The 24241-nt window shown below is 40.4% G+C and overlaps 1 protein-coding gene across 2 annotated transcripts; it reads left to right on the top strand.

The window, feature by feature from the left end:
* The first annotated feature begins 8650 nt into the window (after positions 1–8650).
* ltc4s (leukotriene C4 synthase) lies at positions 8651–17024 on the top strand. Of its 2 annotated transcripts, XM_086304501.1 has the most exons (5): positions 8653–8855; positions 12219–12318; positions 12519–12589; positions 12687–12768; positions 13535–16843. In XM_086304501.1, exons 1-5 carry the CDS (start codon positions 8798–8800, stop codon positions 13674–13676), a joined length of 453 nt encoding a protein of 150 aa, XP_086160627.1. In that variant the 5' UTR covers positions 8653–8797; the 3' UTR covers positions 13677–16843. The 2 variants fall into 2 exon arrangements, with proteins under 2 accessions (XP_086160637.1, XP_086160627.1); XM_086304511.1 differs by lacking the exon at positions 12687–12768 and having other exon boundaries at positions 8651–8855; positions 12519–12653; positions 13535–17024.
* The last annotated feature ends 7217 nt before the right edge of the window (positions 17025–24241 follow it).

Genomic DNA, 24241 nt, shown 5'->3' on the forward strand with positions numbered 1-24241 from the left:
CCCTCTCCCTGTTACCTGTGCTCGGGTAGTTGTTCTCGACAGAAAGTAGCGACGTTTTACTTTAGTGAACAGGTGAGTGTTGTTACATTACTGTTCAGTTTGTGGTTTACAAGAGAGGAGGAGGACTCATTTTGGGCTTAACTCCATGTTTGTGTTTCACATTTACACCTTCAAGCATCCACACTAGACTCAACATATTCATGTTCTCATCTATAAATGCTGTTTACTGACATCAGGTTTCTTATTTCTTTCCACACTGCCAGAATTATTTACACATCTTTAAGATTATGATTAGTTACTGCTCTTGATCTTTACCTTTTTAAGTCTTTCTGCCCCAGTCTTGCACAGGGTCAGCTCACAGCTTTCCCCTATTTGGAGGTGAACCGATTCCATCAGGCTGACCTTGCCACAGTCTGTTCCCCCTGTCCAAATCATGGACAAACAGGTGAACAGCCAATCACCTGGCAGAGAGCATCAAACTGCCAGGTGGCACTTGTTACATACCCACCACAGGTATCTGTCTGAAGACTAGGGTTAAAATCATCTTGTACTAAATAACTAGGGCTGGGAAGCATAAACTCCGTGGCTGGTGTTTCACTGGTATATTAGTCTTGTTGGTTTGTGGCCTGACTGGACACATGGCTGGGCGAGTCTTGTGGTGTGGCAGAGTGTAACTGTTGAATGTATGAAAAGCAGGAGTTGCAAAGTTTAACTAAAATAGTGTTATGAAAATTTAGCTTGGTAGTTGGGTCTGGTAGCTCTGTAGACCATTAACTGCTGTGACTTACTGTGAGCTTTGTAGCTACGTTCCCTCTTTGTTGGCGTCTTGGAAATTTTGGTTGATGTAGGCATTGTTGTTTTGGTATGTTACTGATGCTCATACTGGCATTTTAGCAAAGCAGTGTACAGGGAGTGCAGAATTATTAGGCAAGTTGTATTTTTGAGGAATAATTTTATTATTGAACAACAACCATGTTTTCAATGAACCCAAAAAACTCATTAATATCAAAGCTGAATGTTTTTGGAAGTAGTTTGTAGTTTGTTTTTAGTTTTAGCTATTTTAGGGGGATATCTGTGTGTGCAGGTGACTATTACTGTGCATAATTATTAGGCAACTTAACAAAAAACAAATATATACCCATTTCAATTATTTATTTTTACCAGTGAAGCCAATATAACATCTCCACATTCACAAATATACATTTCTGACATTCAAAAACAAAACAAAAACAAATCAGCGACCAATATAGCCACCTTTCTTTGCAAGGACACTCAAAAGCCTGCCATCCATGGATTCTGTCAGTGTTTTGATCTGTTCACCATCAACATTGCGTGCAGCAGCAACCACAGCCTCCCAGACACTGTTCAGAGAGGTGTACTCATCTCACATTTGATGATGGACCACAGGTTCTCAATGGGGTTCAGATCAGGTGAACAAGGAGGCCATGTCATTAGTTTTTCCTCTTTTATACCCTTTCTTGCCAGCCACGCTGTGGAGTACTTGGACGTGTGTGATGGAGCATTGTCCTGCATGAAAATCATGTTTTTCTTGAAGGATGCAGACTTCTTCCTGTACCACTGCTTGAAGAAGGTGTCTTCCAGAAACTGGCAGTAGGACTGGGAGTTGAGCTTGACTCCATCCTCAACCCGAAAAGGCCCCACAAGCTCATCTTTGATGATACCAGCCCAAACCAGTACTCCACCTCCACCTTGCTGGCGTCTGAGTCGGACTGGAGCTCTCTGCCCTTTACCAATCCAGCCACGGGCCCATCCATCTGGCCCATCAAGACTCACTCTCATTTCATCAGTCCATAAAACCTTAGAAAAACCAGTCTTGAGATATTTCTTGGCCCAGTCTTGACGTTTCAGCTTGTGTGTCTTGTTCAGTGGTGGTCGTCTTTCAGCCTTTCTTACCTTGGCCATGTCTCTGAGTATTGCACACCTTGTGCTTTTGGGCACTCCAGTGATGTTGCAGCTCTGAAATATGGCCAAACTGGTGGCAAGTGGCATCTTGGCAGCTGCACGCTTGACTTTTCTCAGTTCATGGGCAGTTATTTTGCGCCTTGGTTTTTCCACACGCTTCTTGCGATCCTGTTGACTATTTTGAATGAAACGCTTGATTGTTCGATGATCACGCTTCAGAAGCTTTGCAATTTTGAGACTGCTGCATCCCTCTGCAAGATATCTCACTATTTTAGACTTTTCTGAGCCTGTCAAGTCCTTCTTTTGACCCATTTTGCCAAAGGAAAGGACGTTGCCTAATAATTATGCACACCTGATATAGGGTGTTGATGTCATTAGACCACACCCCTTCTCATTACAGAGATGCACATCACCTAATATGCTTAATTGGTAGTAGGCTTTCGAGCCTATACAGCTTGGAGTAAGACAACATGCATGAAGATGATGCTGTGGACAAAATACTCATTTGCCTAATAATTCTGCACTCCCTGTATGTGGGTGTGTAGCGGTACATTATTTGGTGTTGGGCACTTTTGATGAGATCTGGTGCTCATTTAGGCACAGTAGATTTTCACTTGCTGTTCTTAGGTTATTGTTTTGTTTTTTCCTGTTGAACCCATTTGCAAGGATAGACTTACTATCCTGCAGCTGACATGGCTTGATCCCTTCTGTATATCAGCTATGCTATCAGAAACCTCCTGTACTAAAAACTGGTTTGCCATGCATTACCATAACTGCCAACATTCACTTTTACATTCCACTTAATTTGTGGTGGTAAGAAAACTGGCTTTAGTGAGGGTGCGGCTGTTGGCTTGTTTGTGGGCCAGGTTGTATGGTAGCAGTTTTGACGTTGCCTTGTGTTGCTTTTTTGTTTTCAGAATAATTTGCAAATGTGAAGGTGGAACATTGATTTTTATTTGTTTATTTATTTGTTTATTTATAAGGAACCCCATTAGCTTCCACAACAGTGGTTGCTAGTCTTCCTGGGGCCCAAACCATCAAATACCACCAAATAAAATGTTACACAATGAGTTGGATGCAAAAATGTCCACATAATTTGGCTCTTACATCCACAATAAGGTTTTACAATTCTGAAAATGTAAACATGTAAATATTAAAAAATTATAAAAAAAACACTCAAACAAAATACACAATTTCCATTACAAGTGACATTACCCTCTACAATTTTTACAAATAAATTAAAAACTGCCTAAATAGGCTTTTAGGTGATTTTTAAAATGATGAATAGAAGCCAATTCTCTAATTGCATAAGGCAACTTATTCCACTGAAAAGATGCTCTAAATATAACAGAGTTTTTCAAAAAGTTACTTTTAACTTGAGGAGTTACTAAATTGTGGTTAGTTGAGAATCGTGTGGCATGATTATGTATTTCATCTGGATATAAAAATACAAGTAAGCCATAGTATAATTTAGCTTGTACAGAAAGCCAAGAAAGTTTACCCTGCATTTTATCAATACTTGTATAATATGAACACCTTAACACTAATCTGGCCGCCCTATTTTGGACTAACTGAAGTCTGTTCAGATCTGTCTTATTAGCTGCTGACCAAATGATTGAGCGGTACTCTAGATGAGATAATACTAGTGCATTAATGACATCTTTCATAATTGAAGAAGTAATATAAAAAGAGCATTTCCTAGCTATAGCTATGCCCTGTCCCATTAATAACAGAGTTGATGTGCTGAGACCATGAAAGGTGGTGGTTTATGGTAACACCAAGTAATTTAATCTAGGTGACCTGTTCTAATACCGATTCAGCTATGGAAAGATTTAGTTGTGGGCTGTTGACTAAGCGTACTCTACTTCCTATTAACATGGATTTGGATTTAGACACGTTTAAAATCATGTTGTTTTTACTTATCCAATCAAACACGTTCAGCAAATCTAGTTGTAATACGCTTGTCAATTCAGAGTAGCTACTGGCTGAATAAAACATGGTGGAGTCATCAGCATACATTACAAGATGAGATTTCTCCAGGACATACGGCAAATCATTTGTAAAGACTGAATAGAGAAGTGGACCGAGGCAGCTGCCTTGGGGTAGACCACAGTTCATTTCACAGCCCTCTGAGAAATAACCATTATAATAAACCTTTTGCCTTCTTCCAGACAAATAACTTTCCATCCAGCACAAAGCAGCTGGTGAAAATCCATAACATTTTAGTTTATCTATCAAAAGATCATGATTTATCAAATCAAATGCAGCACTAAAATCCAAAAATACCACCCCGGCCAAATTCCCATTATCTAGATATTTATACCAGTTATCTGTCATGTGAATAAGAGCTGAACTGGTGGAATAACCAGGTTTGTAGGCATGTTGAAGCTGAGTGAGTAACTGATTTTCTGTTAGGTAATGTTGAATTTGTTCATAGACAATCCTCTCCATAATTTTACTTAGAATGGGGAGTAGACTAATAGGTCTGCTATTGACACCATTAAAAATGTCATTCTTGTTTTTAGGAATGGGCAAGGCAAGTTTATTTGTATAGCACAATTCAACAACAAGGTGATTCAAAGTGCTTTACAGACACATTAGAAACAAAAACAAATAAAAAGCATGATTTAAAATTGATTAAAACAAGCAAACAAACTAACTAATTAACAAACAAACAAACAAAACAGCATATAAAATCAAAACAGATAAAATCAGAACAGTAGATAAAATCAGTAGTTAAAATGTAAGTTTTGAAATTTAAGCTTAAAAGTGTGGATTTGGTGCTTTATTCAAATGCAGCTGAGAACAGGTGAGTCTTCAACCTGGATTTAAATAAACTGAGTGTTTCAGCTGATCTGAGGCTCTCTGGGAGTTTGTTCCAGATATAAGGAGCATAAAAGCTGAATGCAGCTTCTCCGTGTCTGGTTCTGACTCTGGGAACTGATAAAAGACCGGATCCAGATGACCTGAGGGATCTGGAAGGTTCATATTGGGTCAGGAGGTCACTGATGTATTTTGGTCCTAAACCATTCAGAGCTTTATAGGCCAGCATCAGAACTTTAAAGTCTATCCTCTGACAGACAGGCAGCCAGTGTAAAGACCTCAGAGCTGGACTGATGTGGTCCACTTTTTTGGTCTTAGTGAGGACTCGAGCAGCAGAGTTCTGAATGAGCTGTAGTTGTCTGACTGATTTTTTAGGTAGACCTGTAAAGATGCTGTTACAGCAATCAAGCCTACTGAAGATGAATGCATGGACTAGTTTTTCCAGGTCCTGTTAAGACATCAGATCTTTTATCCTTGCTATATTCTTGAGGTGATAGTAAGCTGACTTTGTTATTGTCTTAATGTGTTTTTCTAAGTTTAGGTCTGCATCCATCACTACACCCAAATTTCTCGCCTGGTTTGTGGTTTTTAGGTGTATAGATTGAAGTTCTCTGGTGACCTGTAATCGTTTTTCTTTGGCACCAAAGACTATTACCTCAGTTTTGTTTTTGTTTAGCTGGAGAAAATTGTGGAACAACCAGTCATTAATTTCCTCAATGCATTTACCAAGAGCCTTTTTGAAAAAACTTGTTGGCAGGACATCTAAACAGCAGGAGGAGGAGTTCAGTTGACCTAAGATGTCCTCCAGGTCTTTGCTGTTAATAGGGTGAAACTGTTTCATGGTGTTTAAACAGTTTTTTGGTGGACACAGTACATATCCTGAATCTGCTGTTGATGTACCAATTGCTTGTCTAATTTTTTGGATTTTTTCAGTGAAGAATTTGGCGAAGTCATTGCAGGCCATGGTCGAATGAAGTTCAGCTGCCACTGGCACAGGAGGGTTTGTTAGCCTGTCAACTGTGGAAAATAAGACCCGAGCATTATGGCTGTTTTTAGTGATGATGTCAGAGAAGTAGGACCTCCTTGCATTCCTCAGTTGTAAATTATAATTGTGAAGTTTCTCTTTATAAATGTCATAATGAACCTGGAGGTTTGTTTTTCTCCATCTGCGCTCAGCTTTCCTACACTCTCTTTTTTCATTTTTCACCAGTGTGGAGTTTCTCCATGGAGACTTGTTCCTTCCAGAGATAACCTTCACCTTAATGGGAGCAATAGTGTCCATTACATTTAACATTTTAACATTGAAGCTATTGACGAGCTCATTGACTGAACCTTTGGACAGGTCAGGTGTTAATGGGAAGACCTGGTTAAAAATTGCACTACTGTGTTCAGTTATACATCGTTTTGTGATCACTGTTGTTGATATATTTGTGTGGGCTGAGATTTTACTTTCAAAGAAAACACAGTAATGATCAGATAAGCCCACATCAGACACAGTAATGTTTGAAATGCTCAGGCTCTTGGAGATCAGTAGGTCGAGAGTGTGTCCTCTATTATGTGTGGCCTCTGTTACATGCTGAGTCAGCCCAAAGTTGCCCAGAGTGTTACTCAGGTCTTTAGTCCCTTTGTCCTGAGGGTTGTCCACATGGATGTTAAAATCCCCAGCAATAATTACACAGTCAAAATCAACACAGATCACAGACAGCAGTTCACTGAGGTCATTAAAAAAGTCTGTGCAGTATTTGGGAGGCCTGTAAACATTAAGAAACACAACTTTGGATGGGGCCTTCAGCTGTAAAGACACATATTCAAAAGACTGAAAACTTCCAGGAGATAGCTGCTTACATTGAAATGATTCATTAAATAAGACAGCAACCCCTCCTCCTCCAGCCATAATCCTCGCAGCCCTGACCCTTCACACATCAGACTGCGGAGACAGAGCATGAAGGTGGTAAGGAGGAACTAAGGGGGGCGAGGCTGGGCAATGTGACTTCGATTGCTCTGTTGAGGGCGGGGCTCGATGGTGAACCTTTGGCTGCTCTGGTGGGGGGTTTATGGGGGACAAAAAGGGATTGGGCTGGGGGGTAGATCTGAGCCCAGCATTGACCCGCTCCATCATGTGGGGAGGAGGGAGAAAGGGAGGGGGGGGTGATGGGGGTGATGGCCTGTCAGGGGTTTGGGGGACTGGGGAAGATCGTGGTCCCTGGTCCTGGTCGTTGGTGTTGTTGAGAGAGTTGGAGGCAAATAGGGACCCCTCTTCTTGCCTCAGATGTCTCTCCTTTCTGAGGCTCTTCCCGGGTGGGGGCAGATGGAGCTCCTCCTCAAGGTTTCTGCTGGGCTTTGTCTGTTCTTGGAGTACTGTTTGTTCCTCTTTATGAGATAACTCCTCGTTTATCTCAGCCTTGGCACCAAGCACAGATGGATGACGTATGGAATAAAACAAGTTGGAGGTGAACAGTTTCACCCCTGACTTGTTAAAATTAAATCCATTTGCTTTAAACAGATGCCTGCGTTCCCAAAAAATATGGGAATTATTGGGAATTATTTTCGATTCTTTCCACTGCAACGGAAATAAGCTGCATGCCAAAGATCTATTAAATATGTGACATATAGGAAGGGACACAAACTTGGCTGCAACTTTGAGCAGTTTACTGTCTATATTATCAGAGCCGGAGAATGTATCGTCAGGAAGTGATATTGATTTTTATGAAGGGGGGGGGGTCGAGTGTTAGCTAATGCAGGTCACTTGTGTCTTGCAGGCTATTAAAAACTGGCCCAGATGAACTGCTCTTCCACTTCACCTGACATCAACCTTTTGATCATCTTTTTCTTGGTTAGGTTATGTTTACTTAAATATGAAATAATTAGACTTTTATTTAAACTCCTTGCTTGTCACCTACTTCCAGCCAATTTGTGGCATTACTCTTTGATGTACCAACAGCAGAAAGCTGCGCTTTCCACACAGAGCTGGTGGAACCATCGCGGACACACCTGTCACACTGAATCTGTTTTTTTTCCTTTTGTTTGTTTTGGGTTTTTTGTTTTTGTTTTTGTTTTTTTAAAGGGTCAGCCTTGAATTTCCAGGGATTTCTTGTAACCGCCTGACAACAGTTTTAAGTTTACCCAGCTGTCATCAGTGTCATGAGTTTTCTTTTTTGTTTTTGTCTTTTTGTTTTTTCTCTTTTTAGTGACAGAGGTTGGTCAGGTCATCTGTAGAAAAAAACAAATGCCCTGTGAAAATACTTATTACTGCAGCTAATGACTACAGTTAATTTAAACTGTTAAAAGGGAAATGTTAAGGCTGTAACAAAATCAAATGTTGGTGTTTTTGTTTTTGTAAATGATACAAAAGAGACATTGTCCCTTTTAAAGATGAACTGTAAAATATTTTCCATAGCCATCTGTTCAGAGATGACATTTTACTTCCAATTGTGTAGCTAACTGGGAATCAAAACTGCTAAAACCTCCAAAATTAAGAAGCCATAAGAAGCGTTTGAGTTAAAAATCAAGAATGGTGGACACTGTTTCTCCATGATTTGGACACAGGGAACCGACTGTGGCAGGGTCAGTCTGTTACGACCGTGTGTGTGTGTGGGGGGGGGACTTAAAAAGGTAAAGATCAAGAGCAGTAACTAATCATAATCTTAAAGATGTGTAAATAATTCTGGCAGTGTGGAATGAAATAAGAAACCTGATGTCAGTAAACAGTGTCTGCATTTATAGATGAGAACATGAATATGTTGAGTCTGCTGTGGATGCTCGAAGATGCAAATCTGAAACACAAAGATGGAGTCAAGCCCAAAATAATCCCTCCCTCTCTTGTAACCCACAAACTGAACTGTAATGTAACGACACTCACCTGTTCACTAAAGTAAAACGTCGCTACTTCCAGGTCTGGTGTGGTTGGAATGGAGGCGGAGTCGACTGGGTCCGCTCTCCCTGCCCAGTGCGCGCTCCCGACGCAGATAAATTCTATCGAGACGAACTACTTGGCATTACACCTGTCCTCGCAGACCAGGTGTGTGTCGGTCTCACCTGTCTGACTCTGTAAATGATGGAGGAGCTGGTCGGGCTCGGCGCCGTGACACTGCTGGGCGTCCTGGAGCAAGGTAAGCTTTTTGTGACACGACTTCTTACTGGGATTAAATGATCATTCTAAACGTTGTTTTCTCCTTCCTGTTTAGTTTTACATCGTTTTGTATGTTTATGACCGTTTTAAATTGTTCCAGCCTGCAGACTCGAGAAACGGCTCAGCTGGTGCTGTTTTCATAGTCGAGGCCGTCTTCAGACCTCGTCAGTTTTAAAATTATAAATGCACAAAAAAGTTAAACACGGTGATTTAACCGGTCATGATGCTTGAATCTTTTTCTTTTCCACTATAGCTCGGTTACTGTTTTACGCCTTTTTATTTCTTGAATTCTGTTTACACGTGTTTTATGTTTGTGGTATTTAAAGCAGTTTGAATTCCTGTGTTTGCATGTCAGCGTACACCAGAGGTGGGAAGTAACGAAGTATTTGTACTTCGTTACTTTACTAAAGTAAAATTTCCGGATATCTGTACTTGAGGGTGTGGCATTAACCCTCTACTGCATAGCGTTGCCCTGAGGCAACAAACCACATTTTCATGCCTTATGGTGGCCCTTCAAAAAAAAAACAACAACTTTTTTCCCCCCCAAACAATGCTACCAGGCACATCTCTTTCCAATAAAATGTGTGAGTTGAAGGTGGTGTGACTTTGATTGGGGAAGGGAGGGCTCCTTTCTGCAAGCTGCACTACATGAGAGACATCTCCATTAGGAGGCAAGATAAAGATCACAATTTTACATGTTTATAGTGAAATAAATATATATTAAAAATACTTGTATGTGCATGAATATGTTAAGAAGCATATTTGATTGTTTGTTCTACTTTTTAAAATTTATTTATACTGTAAAACTGTTCATTTTCATTCGTTGCCTCAAGGCAACACTGCGCAGTTAGCCCAATTTTTTTTCAGGCAATATAATGCATTTGGATATGTGTGTAGAGATGTGTTTGTGTGCATTTATGTGATCATAGTCAATATTTTTTACTTTACAATCTACTCATAATTACAGGACATGGATGCAAAAACTTTTTATGCAAGGAAACCAAGGGAGTGTGCACTTTCTGTCCTCAGAAAGTGAGGACAGTGAGCATTCAGGGAGTGACAGTGAAGTAGAGGAGTGGATCCCTGAATGAGGTTTGAGGGACACTTAGGAGCTCAGGGGTCAGTTGGTAAAGTAACTGTGTGTGTGTTAGTGCCTACATAGCAAGCAGGTCTGGCCAGGATCTGGTATCAAGCCGGCACTTTGTGTAATCTGGGAGAGTAGAAAAGCGCTACATAAAAATCAGTCCATTCACTGTCTGAACAGAGTTTCGGCATGTTACTTTTGCACTGTTTTGCATGTTCTGGCACATGTTGTTGTTATTGCATGGCTTGATTAAGGTACACATTATGCTGACATCTGGGGCCAGAGCTGAAACCGTTCTGGGCCAGCACAGGGCCAGCAGTGTGTCTACAACTGGCCCGTGGCTGCACACCACCTACAGATGGCCCACATATCACAATGAATAACGGCTCTTTGGTGGCCTAGATCAGGTTTGCCAGAGGTAATCCACACATGGGCCAGCACAGGACGACCAGGGTGTCTGAAACTGGCCTTGTGCTGGCCCATGTGTGGATTACCTCTGGCAAACCAGGTCTGGGCCACCAAAGGGCTGTTATTCATTGCGATATGTGGGCCATGTGTAAGCACATTGTGTGGGCCTGATCCCTGCCATACCAATATTGCTGTGTGGGTGTCAGTGTATGTGGTCATGTATTACTTATTGTTGTGGGGACACAAATTTGTTTACACACTCACATTGAGGTCTCGCCTACGAAGGCTTGAGTCAGGGTTAGGGTAAGGTTCAGGCAGGGACTTGTGATGGGTAGAGTCAGGTTAAGTCTCCATTAAATTAATGTAATGTCCCCAAAAGTGATGGAAACACAACGTGTGTGTGTGTGTGTGTGTGTGTGTACGCACGTGCATGGGGTTAGGGTCAAATGTTGGATGTATTTTGGTGTTTTATTGTTTTGTGAAATGTTTACATTGTTTATTTGTTGTTTATTTATTTGTTCATCCTTGTTGTACTAATACAACTTATTATAGAATAACTTGGCATTTTACTACCCGTATTGCCTTTAAGCAACAAACCAATATCTGTTTGGGGGGGAGCAGGTTGTCAAATTTTATGATTGATATATTATTATTAGGGACCCTAAAGCTCCCCCAAAATAGGGAGAAATATTTTTTTTCCCCCAAAATTAAAAAGTCATGCAGTAGAGGGTTAAAAGAGATGAGCAAGTGCAAAATCAGGGGCTGCAGTTAGCCGACTGCAGATGTCCATAAGGTACTTCAGCATGGAGGTAGCCCTGCACTGTCAGTGTGTTGGCAGCTAAAGGCCAGCTGCTTATTTCACAGGGAGAGAATAATGCAGAGATGGAGAAGGATAAGAAGGACAGAAGAGGAAGGAGAGGGCTTAAATTAAAGACTGCTCGGTGGTATTTGATTCACTGGCAATTTAAAGTATATACGCATAGTCATCGTGTTTTTAAATTGCATATTGGGTCTGTACATGTGACATTATGTTTTACTGACTGTTATTTAAAAGCTGCATGAAAATCATCTGCAGGTTAGTGCAGGGGTTAAATGGGTTACTTTGCTGTACTGTGATGGATTTAAAACAGCTGATCACAGCTTGTACATTAAGAAAATCTACTGCAGCGCTCAATAGAAATTGTGACTTAGGATTTCCCCCCACGCTGAGCCATTACAGATTGGTGTGTCCAATTTTTAGGGTTCCTTAACCTGCTGAATCCACTTTAACCCCTGACTGTACACTTTCTGTTTAGGGCCAAAGTCACCCTCTACAATGTAGGCAAGGGAAAATATTTTTTTGTTTTTAAATTTTCCTCTTTCTCTGTTCATGTTCTGCTGATCTGATTCAAGTTGAATATTTATGAGAATTAAAATGTAGGCCACGTTTGTTAATCTAATATTTTATTACATTAATATAGCACAAGGTTGAGTTAGCTCTGCACACACATAGCTGGTAGAAACGTCCTCCAAAGAGCTACTTTCAAGACTACATTTTAGAGTCGCTACTCTTTACTTTGAGTTAAGGAGTTGAGTCAGTACTTTAACAGAGTATTTTTAACACTATCTGTACATGTGACACCTGGCGTTCACAGCCCTCACTGCATTTGTGCTTCCACTTTATTTATTTTTTTAGCTTTTATAAATAAAATTTGCATAGATGAGCAGCGTGGTGTGTACTTTGGTCTGTGTAGCAGAAGCTGTGTGAAGGACAGCTCATGAAGCCATCTTTTATTTAACATTTGAAAAAAATAACAATGTTCATGTAATTAAAGTGTAATGTGCACTAAAATGTGTTCTTTATGTTTTTAGCCTATTTCTCTCTCCAGGTAATTTATGCCAGGAGGAAGTATTCAGTGTCTCCACCTGCCACCACTGGACCACCAGAATTTGAGAGGGTCTTCAGAGCTCAGTGAGCCCCTTTGTGTCTGTTTGTCTATGCATTTACTTGTATTACTAAAATCCTGTGGGGACCCTTCAATTTTGGAGGGACGAAATTTTACCTGATAAATTGGTAAGAATGAAAGGGATGCCTCTGGTGCCCCCTGGAGGCTGTGGTGTGTAGTGTTTTACCACTTAGTTTCGGTTAGTTTTGTTGTCCTTTGTGTTTAGAGCAAACTGCTCAGAGTACTTCCCCATCTTCATCACCGTGCTGTGGCTATCTGGAGTATTCTTCAGCCAAGGTGAGGCGACAGAAGCCACAGAGGCTGCTGCAGCATTAACACGTACGCTTTACGACCTGAAAAGGTAAACATTTAAAGGTGTGTCTGTGTGTTTCAGGTCTGTCTTCAGTCTGCGGTTTGCTTTATTTATATGGACGGTTCAATTACTTTAGAGGATATTCTGAGTCTGCACAGGGACGGTGAGAGCTATGAGAACCCCTACAATTACAATAAATACACTCGCTGTTTAAAATCATTCTTATACTGATGCTAACGTTTGCACTGCAGGAACTCCCATATGAAATGTGAGTTTTACTTTATGGAAAGTTCCTGCTCTGGCTTTCATACCCTCTGAAGGATGGGATCTCTCAGGGTTATTGAATTTTAAATGTTCACAGTGAAGTTAAACGCTGAGTTAAAAATGTCCAACTGTGTGACATCATCAGAATCGGCATACTATATTAATCTCTAGGGAAATTATATATCAGTCTGACAAACGGCAACTATCAAAATTTTGAGCTATGCAAACAGGACAAGAGTACAAAATCACCAAGCTAAGGTTATTTATTTTGACTGCGATTGTTTAGATCCAGACTGTCCCCTGAATGCCTCGTCATGTTGGTTTTTTCAAAGCTTGTATTTTTTTTTAAACTAAATTCTGCACTTCCTCTAATGTCCACTAGAGGCTCGCGCATAGACTCATGTAAAAATGTCTAACTTTACAGCAAGAAATGAAAATGTTTACAGGCTGATTCCTGTAGTATCTGTATGTGGCCTTTTTTGGCTGTGGTCAAAATGCTAACACTTTTAGAAAATAGTCACTAGTTAAAATCTAAAATGTTCATTCAACCAGTTGGAACAGAGCTTTCTGCCTCCTGTAAATGACTTACTGTGAGTAGTTCTGCCTGTGCAGGTGTGTAACAGGTAAACTGACTCAACACTGTTCATGCCTCTGGTCTCTTTCAGTCTGGCTCCACTTTACTTCTGCGCTCAGATTCTCTGGATTCTCATCGGGTTCTCGGCTGTTGGCATTTTCCTCACAATCTGCCGAGTTTACCTGAACATGGACCTGCTGCAGGAACTTTGCTCCATCTTCGGGCTGTTTTGACCGAGGAGGATAAGAAGTGACAAAAGGGAGGAGAGGTTGTCTTCTACTCTGATCTTCATCTCTGTATTTCTCATACAGTTCGTTAAATATTCTGTTATCAACCTGAAAGTAGGGAATAAAGAGAGATGATGTATCTGCATCTGTCAGTTTCTGTTGATCACCAGCAGAGGGCACCACACCCCGACTTTGACCTCAAAGTTTCTTCATTTCAAACGACAGACACCACGGTGTAAAAATACTTAACTACAATTTAAAGCGCTGCATGCTAAAGCCCCGTTCTTGTTATAGTGGATATAAGGGGGTAGTCAATATTTAAAACTTAAACTCTTTCGTTTTGCATCTATAATTAATAAATGTGCTTTCAGGACATCTTCAGTCATATTTACACAGCACACCAAGGAGGAAACGCTGTGTTTACAGAAAGAGGAACCTCCCCTACAATTTCCATTTATGGTTGAACTGATTTAACAACAGAATTTTAGTGGAAGGCAAACAAAAGCCAGCAAACTGAAACAATGCTTTTGACAATAAATAACAATTAACTGTTTTGATAAATATTCATAAAGTTTTTTTTCTTTTTCTTCTAATGCTCCACCCCCACCCCCACATACTGGCCCTTTTTAACTTCATGTTATTAAATATGACCTTTTTATAAAGCACATTTCAGTCCTCACGTTCCTGTTTTTGGCCACAAGGTGGCAGCATTTCATTTATAGAGGCTCTGGGTAATAAACACTGAAGATGAAGAATAACTTGATCATTTTGAGAAAAACAGATTTTAAGTCAATCAACATACAAAATTTTTTTTTAATTTGTTTTAATATTTAAATAAAAAAATTTGTTTAAAAACAAGTTCTAAATTCACTATAAAACTCTTTTCATACCTCAAATCTATAGTGCTTATTTTTAACCTTAAATTAATACGATGGACTTTTGTTGAGCCTAACAGCAGGTAAAGCTGAGGAGTCCTGAGATGATTAAAATAGAAACCAGCCCCTCTGCTGGTCCTCCTTCACTACATCCATGAATCTTCTCCGAGGTCTTCCCCTTTTCTTCCTGCCTGGGAGCTCCATCTTCATTAGTGTTGGTCAAGTTACTTGAAAAAAGTAATCAGTAACTAATTACTGATTACTTCCCCAAAAAAGTAATCCCGTTACTTTACTGATTACTTATTTTCAAAAGTAATTAATTAGTTACTTTTTAAAAACACGATTTACAACCTGAATAGGTGATAAAGCGATAGATCTTTCAGCCCCATTCTACTTTTTCTGCATAATCCATCATACAAAATGTAATCAAATGGAAAAGTCTCTTTTTAAAACTTGTTTTGTTAGTTTTAATCTTTTAACTTTATGCATCATGCAAACATTTAATTATATGCAACATTCACTGACTGGAAGAAATTTGTTTAATATTTAAACCTATTTTCTGCACATAAAATAATTTTTTTTTTTGTGTTTACACTCAGTCTTTCAAATAGATGCAAGTAAAACACAGCAGAAAATAAAGTCAAAGACTCAGCGGTCCTTTTGCTCTATTTTCACCTGTAAAGCAGGAGTAGGGTAGGCGGAGGTTTATCCTGGTGCAGGTGTGCCGCAGTGGTCAGTGGAAGAATCCACGAGTTTCTCTGAGTTTCCCATTATGTCGTAGCGCACTGCTTGCTTGGAAGTTTAGGGGGTTTTTTTCCGCTGTAAAAAGAAGTTTTCTTCCCACGCACAACGGACGCTAAAGTTTTTGTCACTTTTTATGGAATCAAACTCAAAGTAAGGTTAGTACTTCCACGCTTTAAACGCTGCACGCTCATACTCTCTCCCACAATCGATATGTGATCCATTGTTGATCTGCACACAGCTGTTGTCACAAACGTCGCACTTGCTAACGTCATTGTCATGAGACATTCTCGCAAAAAATCAAGGTTTTAGTAACGCAGTAACACAGCGTTCCTATGGGAAAGTAACGGTAATCTAATTACCGTTTTTGCAATAGTAATCCCTTACTTTACTCGTTACTTGAAAAAAGTAATCGGATTACAGTAACGCGTTACAGCCCATCTCTGATCTTCATCATCCTTTGTCCAACATGTCCATGCTGCCTCCTCAGCACAAGTTCAAACCATCGCAGCCTCACCTCTAAAAAACATAAATGAAACAATATGGAGGATTTCAGAATAAGCAGTTCTTAAAAAGTAAAAATGTTCAAAATTTCTACCACATTTGAGGTGTCTTCAGTATGAGCACTGAAACATTTTTTTTTCTTTGCTGTAATTGTTCCTCAGGGACAAGTGGACATGAAACCCACAGTCCTTTTGCACAAAAACGCATTCAGGTTTATCAGAAGCTAAAAAGAAGCTTCAGGTGACATCTTGATTATTTCCGTGCTTTTATTTGCTTCTGCAGCATCTTTAAACATTAAAACCAGCATAACTCTGCTCCTGCTGAGATCTCTACAGTTAATGTGCGGTTAATTAAACCAGCGAGTCAGGCCGTTAATGTGATCCAGGCGCAGGCTGATATTTCCACTTACTACCTATAAAAAAACATGGACCGCACCAGCACAGCTGCCATCGGGTGTAGAGGGGTGGGGGCTCCTAAAGCATAAGTGTCTATGGAGGCAGGGGTAAAACCCCTCTGCTGGTTTTCAGCCTGACTCGTCTGTCATGAAAGCCAGAAGTGTAACAGCATTAGATCTGTGACATGAGGTTTATACTGAGATCGATACATTCATTAAACTCTGCTGTCCTACGAAAAAAAATGTACGTTTTATAATTCAAAGATAATCCTGCAGCCTTTGATCTTCAGGTAACATTTATAAGGTAAAACAGTGAGATCTGTGTTTGTGGAGGATAAAGGCGTCTTTGTTGGTTTATGAGGATTCATCTTTAAAATCAAAACTACTTTGTATCACAAGTGTAGTCTATTTGTAAAAACCCCAGGCAGCAGAAGCTGATATAAGCCTGTAAACTGTGAAGTGACCGGCTGTTGGAGATCAAATCTTTCTTGTGTGCGTCCGCAGTTTGTGTTTATTTGGAAAAATCCGATCATCCGACCAGCGGCCTGAGGAGAGCCGAGTCACGTCGAGCAGTGTGATATGAACGCTGCCTTCAGAACAAAACAGCTCTAATTAAAGCTTTAAGAAGTTCTCAGAAGCCTCCAACAACAAAAAGGAGGACATCTTACATAGTTTTGTGTTTGTCCTGAAGTCTGATGTAGATATTTTTCCTCTGGAGCACACTGCTGTTTATCCATGTCGGTGTAAACTGCTCAGTGTCTGCTAGACAAGCATCTCCCATCAGCTGAAAGTTACGCTAATCAAACCAGTAATGTCTCTCTATAAAAATCATCTCTTGGTTAAAATACACCGAAATCTCTTACTTTCATGTAGGAACTATTTTCTATCTGCTGTTTACATCCACCAAACGAGAGAACCAAGTTACAACCTGGAGGCTGAGAGGAGCCCTGACCAGTAACACTCAGACCTGCCATCAAGCTGCAGGGTAAAAGAAAATGAAGCTGAGGCACCAACAGCTGCAGTTCCTCTAACGTCCAGCAGGGGCTCCAGCAGTGAGTCAGTCCCCACAGACTCCCACGTTAAAATATCTGACTTCACAGCAGACATACACCTGTTTACAGCCTGATAGAACAACTGTTCTGGTCTCTATGGATAATTTAAACTTTTATAACACCTGGACAGGTGTGAATGTTTTCTTTCTGACAGCCTCTTTGACTGACAGGCAGCTGTAGCTGCTAGCTGTCTGCTAGTCTTCACCTCAGCTAATTGGAGTCCCTGACCTGGAGCTCTGGACCGTGTTTGTGCTGTTGGAGCCTTTTTTAATGGAATTATCTGACCAATAATCTGGCTGCTGTGAGATTAATTAAACTAAGAGACCATCAAAGCAGTCTGAGCTCCAGTTTTGGGACTTTATTTAGATTCTACTGAGCGTTAAATCATCAGGTATGTGTGTCTGTTTGATGCTCCCATACAGTCTGTAGGTTAGGCAGCAGTCAAAATGCTAAGTCGAGTCTTCAAAATGAACAGCCCCTAAACAGTGGGTGGCATCATGGTGACAACATCAATCCATTTATATGCAGTCTATGACCGTGATCTATATTTAGCCCCCACTGTGTTGACTTTTACCTCTCTTCTACCCGCGTGGAGCCATTTCTGCCCTCGTTTCAGGAGGGATTTACATAGAGTTGTAAGGTGATAGGTTGCAACTATCAGTCACTAGTTATTAAATGACTTTTGTCTTAGTTTTTCACATGTCTGTGGGTCAGAGGTGGATTGTGAGTAAGTTGTCACTCAGGTTGTTTGAATTTTCTCACGCCGAACTGTAATCTGCACCACAAAGAACTGAAGACTATTTATAGAGCAGCTCTGCTCGAGTTTATATTAGGAGGTGCAGCCAGGTCTGTACAGCCTGTACATTATCACACACACACACACACACAAGTGCGCGTGCGCTGGTTCATGTGTGGAATGCGGCCCTGTGTGTATTTTTAGCGTGTCGTCGTCTCTTTGGCAGACGGCGGAGCAGCAGTTGTTGTTCTCAGCGTCAGGATAACTTTCCATCCAACAACAGCTGCTTCACTCTGCGCCATCTTCTCAGGCTCCGCCCATCAGAGACAGCACCGCAGACTGCCTCCATCGCTCGCCATCAAACACCTGAACACCAGCGAAACACATTTCTAAGACCCGGTGTCTGAGAAAGGCTCACAATCACATCTAACAACGTAAAAATAATTTCATGCCTCTCTGTGACCTCTGATTATGAGTTTACCAACAGGTAAACGATACCTGAGGTCCTGACTTGTCCCTCCTCAGTCTGGAAAAGCTTCAGGAGGAGCTGGAAAATGTTGCACAGCTGCTAAACTCCTGAGTTGGCTTCCACTGAGCTTCCACATAAACAAACAACAAACGTTAAGTAAAGAGACTTTGTTACGTTTAGGGAAGATATCACAGTTTTTTAATATCTGAAGCATAAAACACGTTTTAAATACAGTTTAAATGCGAGGCTTGTTAAGCCACACCTTACAAACATCACCAAGACAGCAGCACAGACTGTGTGTCTCTGCGCACCTATTCATCTGTGATGGACAGAATGCTGTTCAACTTGTCTCTGAGTCTTACAGAAAACATGATCAGTCAATAACATTATTTCAGTTTGATCTGCAGACAACCTGAAGCGATTTCCACGTCTCCTTTACCAGGTTGTCGGACAGAAGGCTTGAATGTTTAAATGGATCCAGTTTGAGCGCACTTTTTTGAATTAACATGTTTATTTTACTGCTCTGTGCACTAAATCACCATATTAATGAGTTTCTGCAGCATTAATCTCTGATGTTATTTATTGTTATATTTTTGTGTTCCCTGTGAGTCACTCATAGTCACATGACACACAAAACCTGCTTTTTACTTGAACGTGCTCAGAGCCTAAAGGGTCAGGTTCTAGTGTCAGAAGTTGAGGGACTCGAGTTAAACTACATTTGACCACCCATCACGGGTGGAGCCATGTGACACTGGTGCATCTGTATGTGGTCACATAAGAGAGGGGAACTGGTTATGGAAAAAAAATGGACAAAGACACCTATGGACCACAAAAAGAAACAAACAACTTCTAAAAGTGGTCGATTTGATCTTAAAGTATACTCAGACATGTGGTGATGACTCATTTAAGAAGGTTGTTATTAAAAGCCACCGTAAAGACGTCACACAACCAGAGTGACCTGAGCCTATCATTAACCAGCTTCTTGTCATGTAAATCAGTGAGTTAGTTAACTTTGCCTGCTTCCTGTGGATGTGAGATTATAAAGATCTGTTAAACAGGTCCTGTCATTTGTTTTCAGCAGCATCATCTGAGCTTCCTGTTTCTAGTGATTCTATTAAGAGCTTAATGCTGATTGGCTGAGATCATAGTTAGTGAGGCTGTTAATCTGAGCCGGATTAGATTAACCGTGTGTCCAGGTGTCTACCTACTGGCATTTTAAGATGTAGGCAAACAAAATTATTTTAAAAACGTATCTTTATTTAACACAGCCCTGCCATGAGAATCCTGATTTTGTCAGTGACTTTGAATAAGGTCATAGAAAAACTTCAGTTCACCATAAAAAGTAAAAATTTTCTATAAAGAGGGCCGAAATTAAAAAAAGGTGTCACGATAGCGTACGATTACACTCAGGTATGATTGTGCTAACAACAATTTAGGAAAAAAGCAGCTACACTGCATCAATTCAGTGATCTTGTTTCAGAAAGTCAAAACATTAGCTGAAAGAGAAATTTAAAAATGTCAATTTAAGTTACCAGATCCAGAATTTACATGTATTTGCCGACCATCTCCAGAAAGTATTTTGCTACCTGAGACAACTTATATAGAGTTTGCTAACGTTAGCCAGATAAAAAGACACCTCAGGGACGAACGGGATGTTGACGACCAAATGATCCCATCATGTCCTGAATGTCCTGCTGATGTTGACCACCTAAGGTCCCCAGCCTGGTTGGCTTCATTACATAAAAATAGATATTTTGCTGGCTAGCATTAGCTAACATTAGTTTACTTCAGGGGTGCCCAATCCCGGTCCTCGAGAGCTACCGTCCTGCAGCTTTTAGATGCATCCTTGTTCCCACACACCTGAATCAAATGAATGGCTTGTTATCAGGCCTTTGCCAAACATGATGGCATGCTGAAGAGATCAAACCATTTGATTCAGCTGTGTTGGAGTAGGGATGCATCTAAAAGCTGCAGGATAGTAGCTCTCGAGGACCGGGATTGGGCACCCCTGGTTTACTTACTGACAGAGCTAATCATAGCTAGCTTGCTCGCTAATGTTGTTTCTAGAGCTGCAACTATTCATTGAGTAATTCAAATAATTTGATTTGACACAAATTCTTGACTTCAATGATTTGTTTAATGCACAGCTCTGCAGCATGGCGATGTGTTAAATGATGTAAATGGGAGTGCTTCAGACACGTTTATGACTAAAAACAGACCCGCAGTACAAATGTATTTAGGAGCAGCGTGTGAATAAAAACTCAGATAACAATAAGGCCACACAGCTCTCAGTTTAAAACAAAAATACTGAAACAAAAACACCTAACACAACAGCAGCAGTGATGATGACGCTGGCACCTTTTAACATAGAGGCGGAGTCTATTTACACACCACAAAGGGCAAAGAGTGAGGTCAGGCAGAGTGAAAACAAACAGCAGCTCTGTTCCTGTGATCAACATTAAAACACTTTATTGGGAAAAAGCTGCGGGAGTCCTTCATCAAAGCACCTGATCAACAAACTCCGACAACTAGAAAAGTGAAATTTGTAGCTGCTCCATCCACCGCCATTTGTCTTACATGGCAGAAGAATCTGCAGTAAAGCTCCACGGAAAAAACAGAATCCAATGAGTCGTTTATTGTGAAAGACCTGTGTTTTTTCTCTTTTGAATGTTTATGATTGCTCATTAATAAGACAAAAGTATTTTTTATCCGTTTACTAGATTAATCGATGGAATAATCGATAGATTACTTGATTACTGAAATAATCTATAGTTACAGCCCTACTTGTCCATTCGTCCATCCTTCGCTACCGCTTATCCTTTTCAGGGTCGCGGGGGGTGCTGGAGCCAATCCCAGCTGTCATAGGGCGAGAGGCGCGGTACACCCTGGACAGGTCGCCAGTCTGTCGCAGGGCTAACACACAAGGACAGACAATCATTCATACTCACATTCACTCGCACATTCACACATCCAGACCTGATTGTGTTATTGTCTTTTTCCCTGCCATGTTCTGAATCACTGACTTCACGTGTTTCACGTGTTTGAGTTGAACAAGAATGACTCAGGAAGTTCAGAAGATAAAGGAGGACATGAGGAAATAAGGGAACACTGGAAACTTACTGTTATTTTTTGATTTCATTATATTCAGGATATGTTCTTAGAGTTGGTGCTGAGGACTTTTTCTTTTTCTGATATCTGGAGAAAAAGATGGCCCACAAGTTCAAGGACCCATAAAGTATGATATCAAAACCTGTAATTATTAAAATGGGATTCTCTTTGGTCACATTTAAAGCTCAAAAGTGTTTTAACAGAAACACACAGCTGGCACATGTCCTAAGTGAGTTTCAGAGCTTTACAAGCTTTGCGTTTTGCTCGTATAATGGTCATAAAACAGGAGCAGGGTTTCACTGCCGAGCTGCAGTTAAACCCCAAAAACCTCATCCAGCCAAACAGCCGCTGACTCTCTGAATTTAGGCTTTTTGTAATCTCTAACAGAAATACATCCACTCCTGTAGACCAGGTTACCACCAAATATATGGTCTTATTTGCTTTGATGACTAAAATAAACACATTATACAAAATTTAGTGTTGTGTTAGTTGGAAAAAGGAATTTGGAAAGCTAGCTAACTAGCATTCCCATTCAGATGTGATTTTTGTAGCTATAATGTTAGCAAGCGACATGGTCAGGCAGCTAGCTGCAACTTAGTTATGCTGCGCAATTATACTGATAATTATTTTGCACCACTAGCTGATAAAGAATTTCAAAAATATTTACTAGCAGTTTAAGTGAATGACTGTCTCTACTTTAAATGTGTTTACCTAGTTAAAATAGTTAGAACTAGTCCTCATTTGTGTCATTATCAAGAAAATGGGTGAGGTAATTTGGAAAATTAGCCAACTAGCATTACCTCTCTGATATGATTTTGCTAGTGATAAAGCTTGCAATCAAGTTATACTTAGCCCACTAGCTGTATTTTTCTATGCTAGTCTGATGGCTATAATAATACTAACTGATGATGTAATTTATCAGCTTCCAGGATTGATAAGTTCTCATATCAGGGCAGCGAGTTTGGATAAGTTGGTATTTGATTGTATCCACTAAAACCAGCCATTTAAAATGACACAGACTGCCATTTGTCTGTGTTAGCAGGCATGCTAGTGCTTGCTAATATAGAACTAGTTAGACCAGCGGCCCCCAACCCCAGTACCAGTCCATGAGTCGTTTGGTACCAGGCCGCGAGAGTTGAGCTCGGGTGTGAAATTTATGGTTTTCGGGGTTTTAATCAGTTTTTATAGTTATTTTTCTTAATCGTTTTTATTGTTAACCGGTTTCCCTGGGTTTTTTCCCATGTGTCTGGTTTTATTTTGTTGTATTTATCTGTGACACCTTAAAGGCCTGTCTGTGAAACTATTGACGGACATAAACCAGCCCGTGGCGCAAAGAAGGTTGGAGACTGCTGAGTTAGACCAGCTGACTAACCTTAGCTTGTACTGTAATGTTGTCTCTGTTTAAACCCTGTATGAAGACATGTGAGTGTTGGTTTTTGTCCTCGTGTCGCACCTGGGTTGTGCTTGTTTAGTGAAGTTATTGATATTTGATTTCTAAGCTAAAATTAGCTAGCATTGCTCACTGTTTTCTTCTCCTATGTTTATCTCATATCTCAGTGATAAACTCATAAGTAAAAACATATGTCAGTGTGGAACAATAAAGCATTGTGTAAGTAGCATGCACTATGCTGGTTATATATTTTTATTTTGAATAACTGTGAATGATCTGAGAAGTTTTTCCTGATCACACCAATAACATCATCTTCCTAAACCCTAAAGAGAGTCAGACTTAGCATTTACATACCTCACACACACACACACACACACACACACACACACACACACACACACACACACACACACACACACCCTTGACCATGACATCAGCTGATAGAAATGCTGTAATTCAAGCAGACACCACCCTGAAAGCTCAGCTGCGGGTCAGAGCAGTGACACTATTGCTGCAGCTGACAATAAGATGACAGTAGTTGACATGGACGAGTAGGGAAAGTCTCCTTGTTAATGACTACAAGGGCCTGCAGAAGATACTACTGTATCTGCAGTCATCTGGACACAGCTTAACCACAGACTGTAGGTAAAGGAAGGACTTTGTGACATCATCAGTGCAAACAGTGCAGAGGTCCACTTCAGCTGAGGTGAAGCCGAGCAGGCCATGCCCCCACCCTCATTAGCTAGTCCCATCTTCTTTGTCGTTCACTTCGTACATCTCAAATTTTCTGTGTAACACAGATGTCAGAAGGCTGGACAGGCTAACGCACAAGGCTGGTCAGAATCTGAAGCAGTCAGTGAAAGTCAGGACTCAGGAGGTCATTATGAAGAACCAGTCTCAGCTGCACCACTCCACAGAGGCAGCAGAGCTCCTTCTCCACAGACTGATTCAGTCCCACTGATCATTCCTGCTCTTCTCTGTCTATTTTATAGCCTGTGGCACATTTAAACATCATAAGTTGACTTAAAGTTATTCAAAGGAGGCACATTTACATTCCATCTCTTTCTAAAAAAAAAAAAAAAGTTCAATATACACGATAAGCTAAAAGGAAATAAAAAAAATGGCACTGGTCTTTAGATTGTATTCAGAATTTTCAAATGGATGATGATTTATGAATCATGACACACTGCTTTCCCCTACACCTTCCTTTGTAGAGTAAAATTACTGGTATTCTATTGGTATTTGAAATACTAGTCCTGTATTTGCTTGGTATTTGGACAGATACCAAAATAGTGGATGAAT

The sequence above is a fragment of the Aulonocara sp. 'chitande type north' Nkhata Bay genome, linkage group LG2 (assembly GCF_057382095.1).
Source record: "Aulonocara sp. 'chitande type north' Nkhata Bay isolate Kocher_YH1m ecotype deep benthic linkage group LG2, A_spYH_male_GT1.1, whole genome shotgun sequence".
NCBI lineage: Eukaryota > Metazoa > Chordata > Actinopteri > Cichliformes > Cichlidae > Aulonocara > Aulonocara sp. 'chitande type north' Nkhata Bay.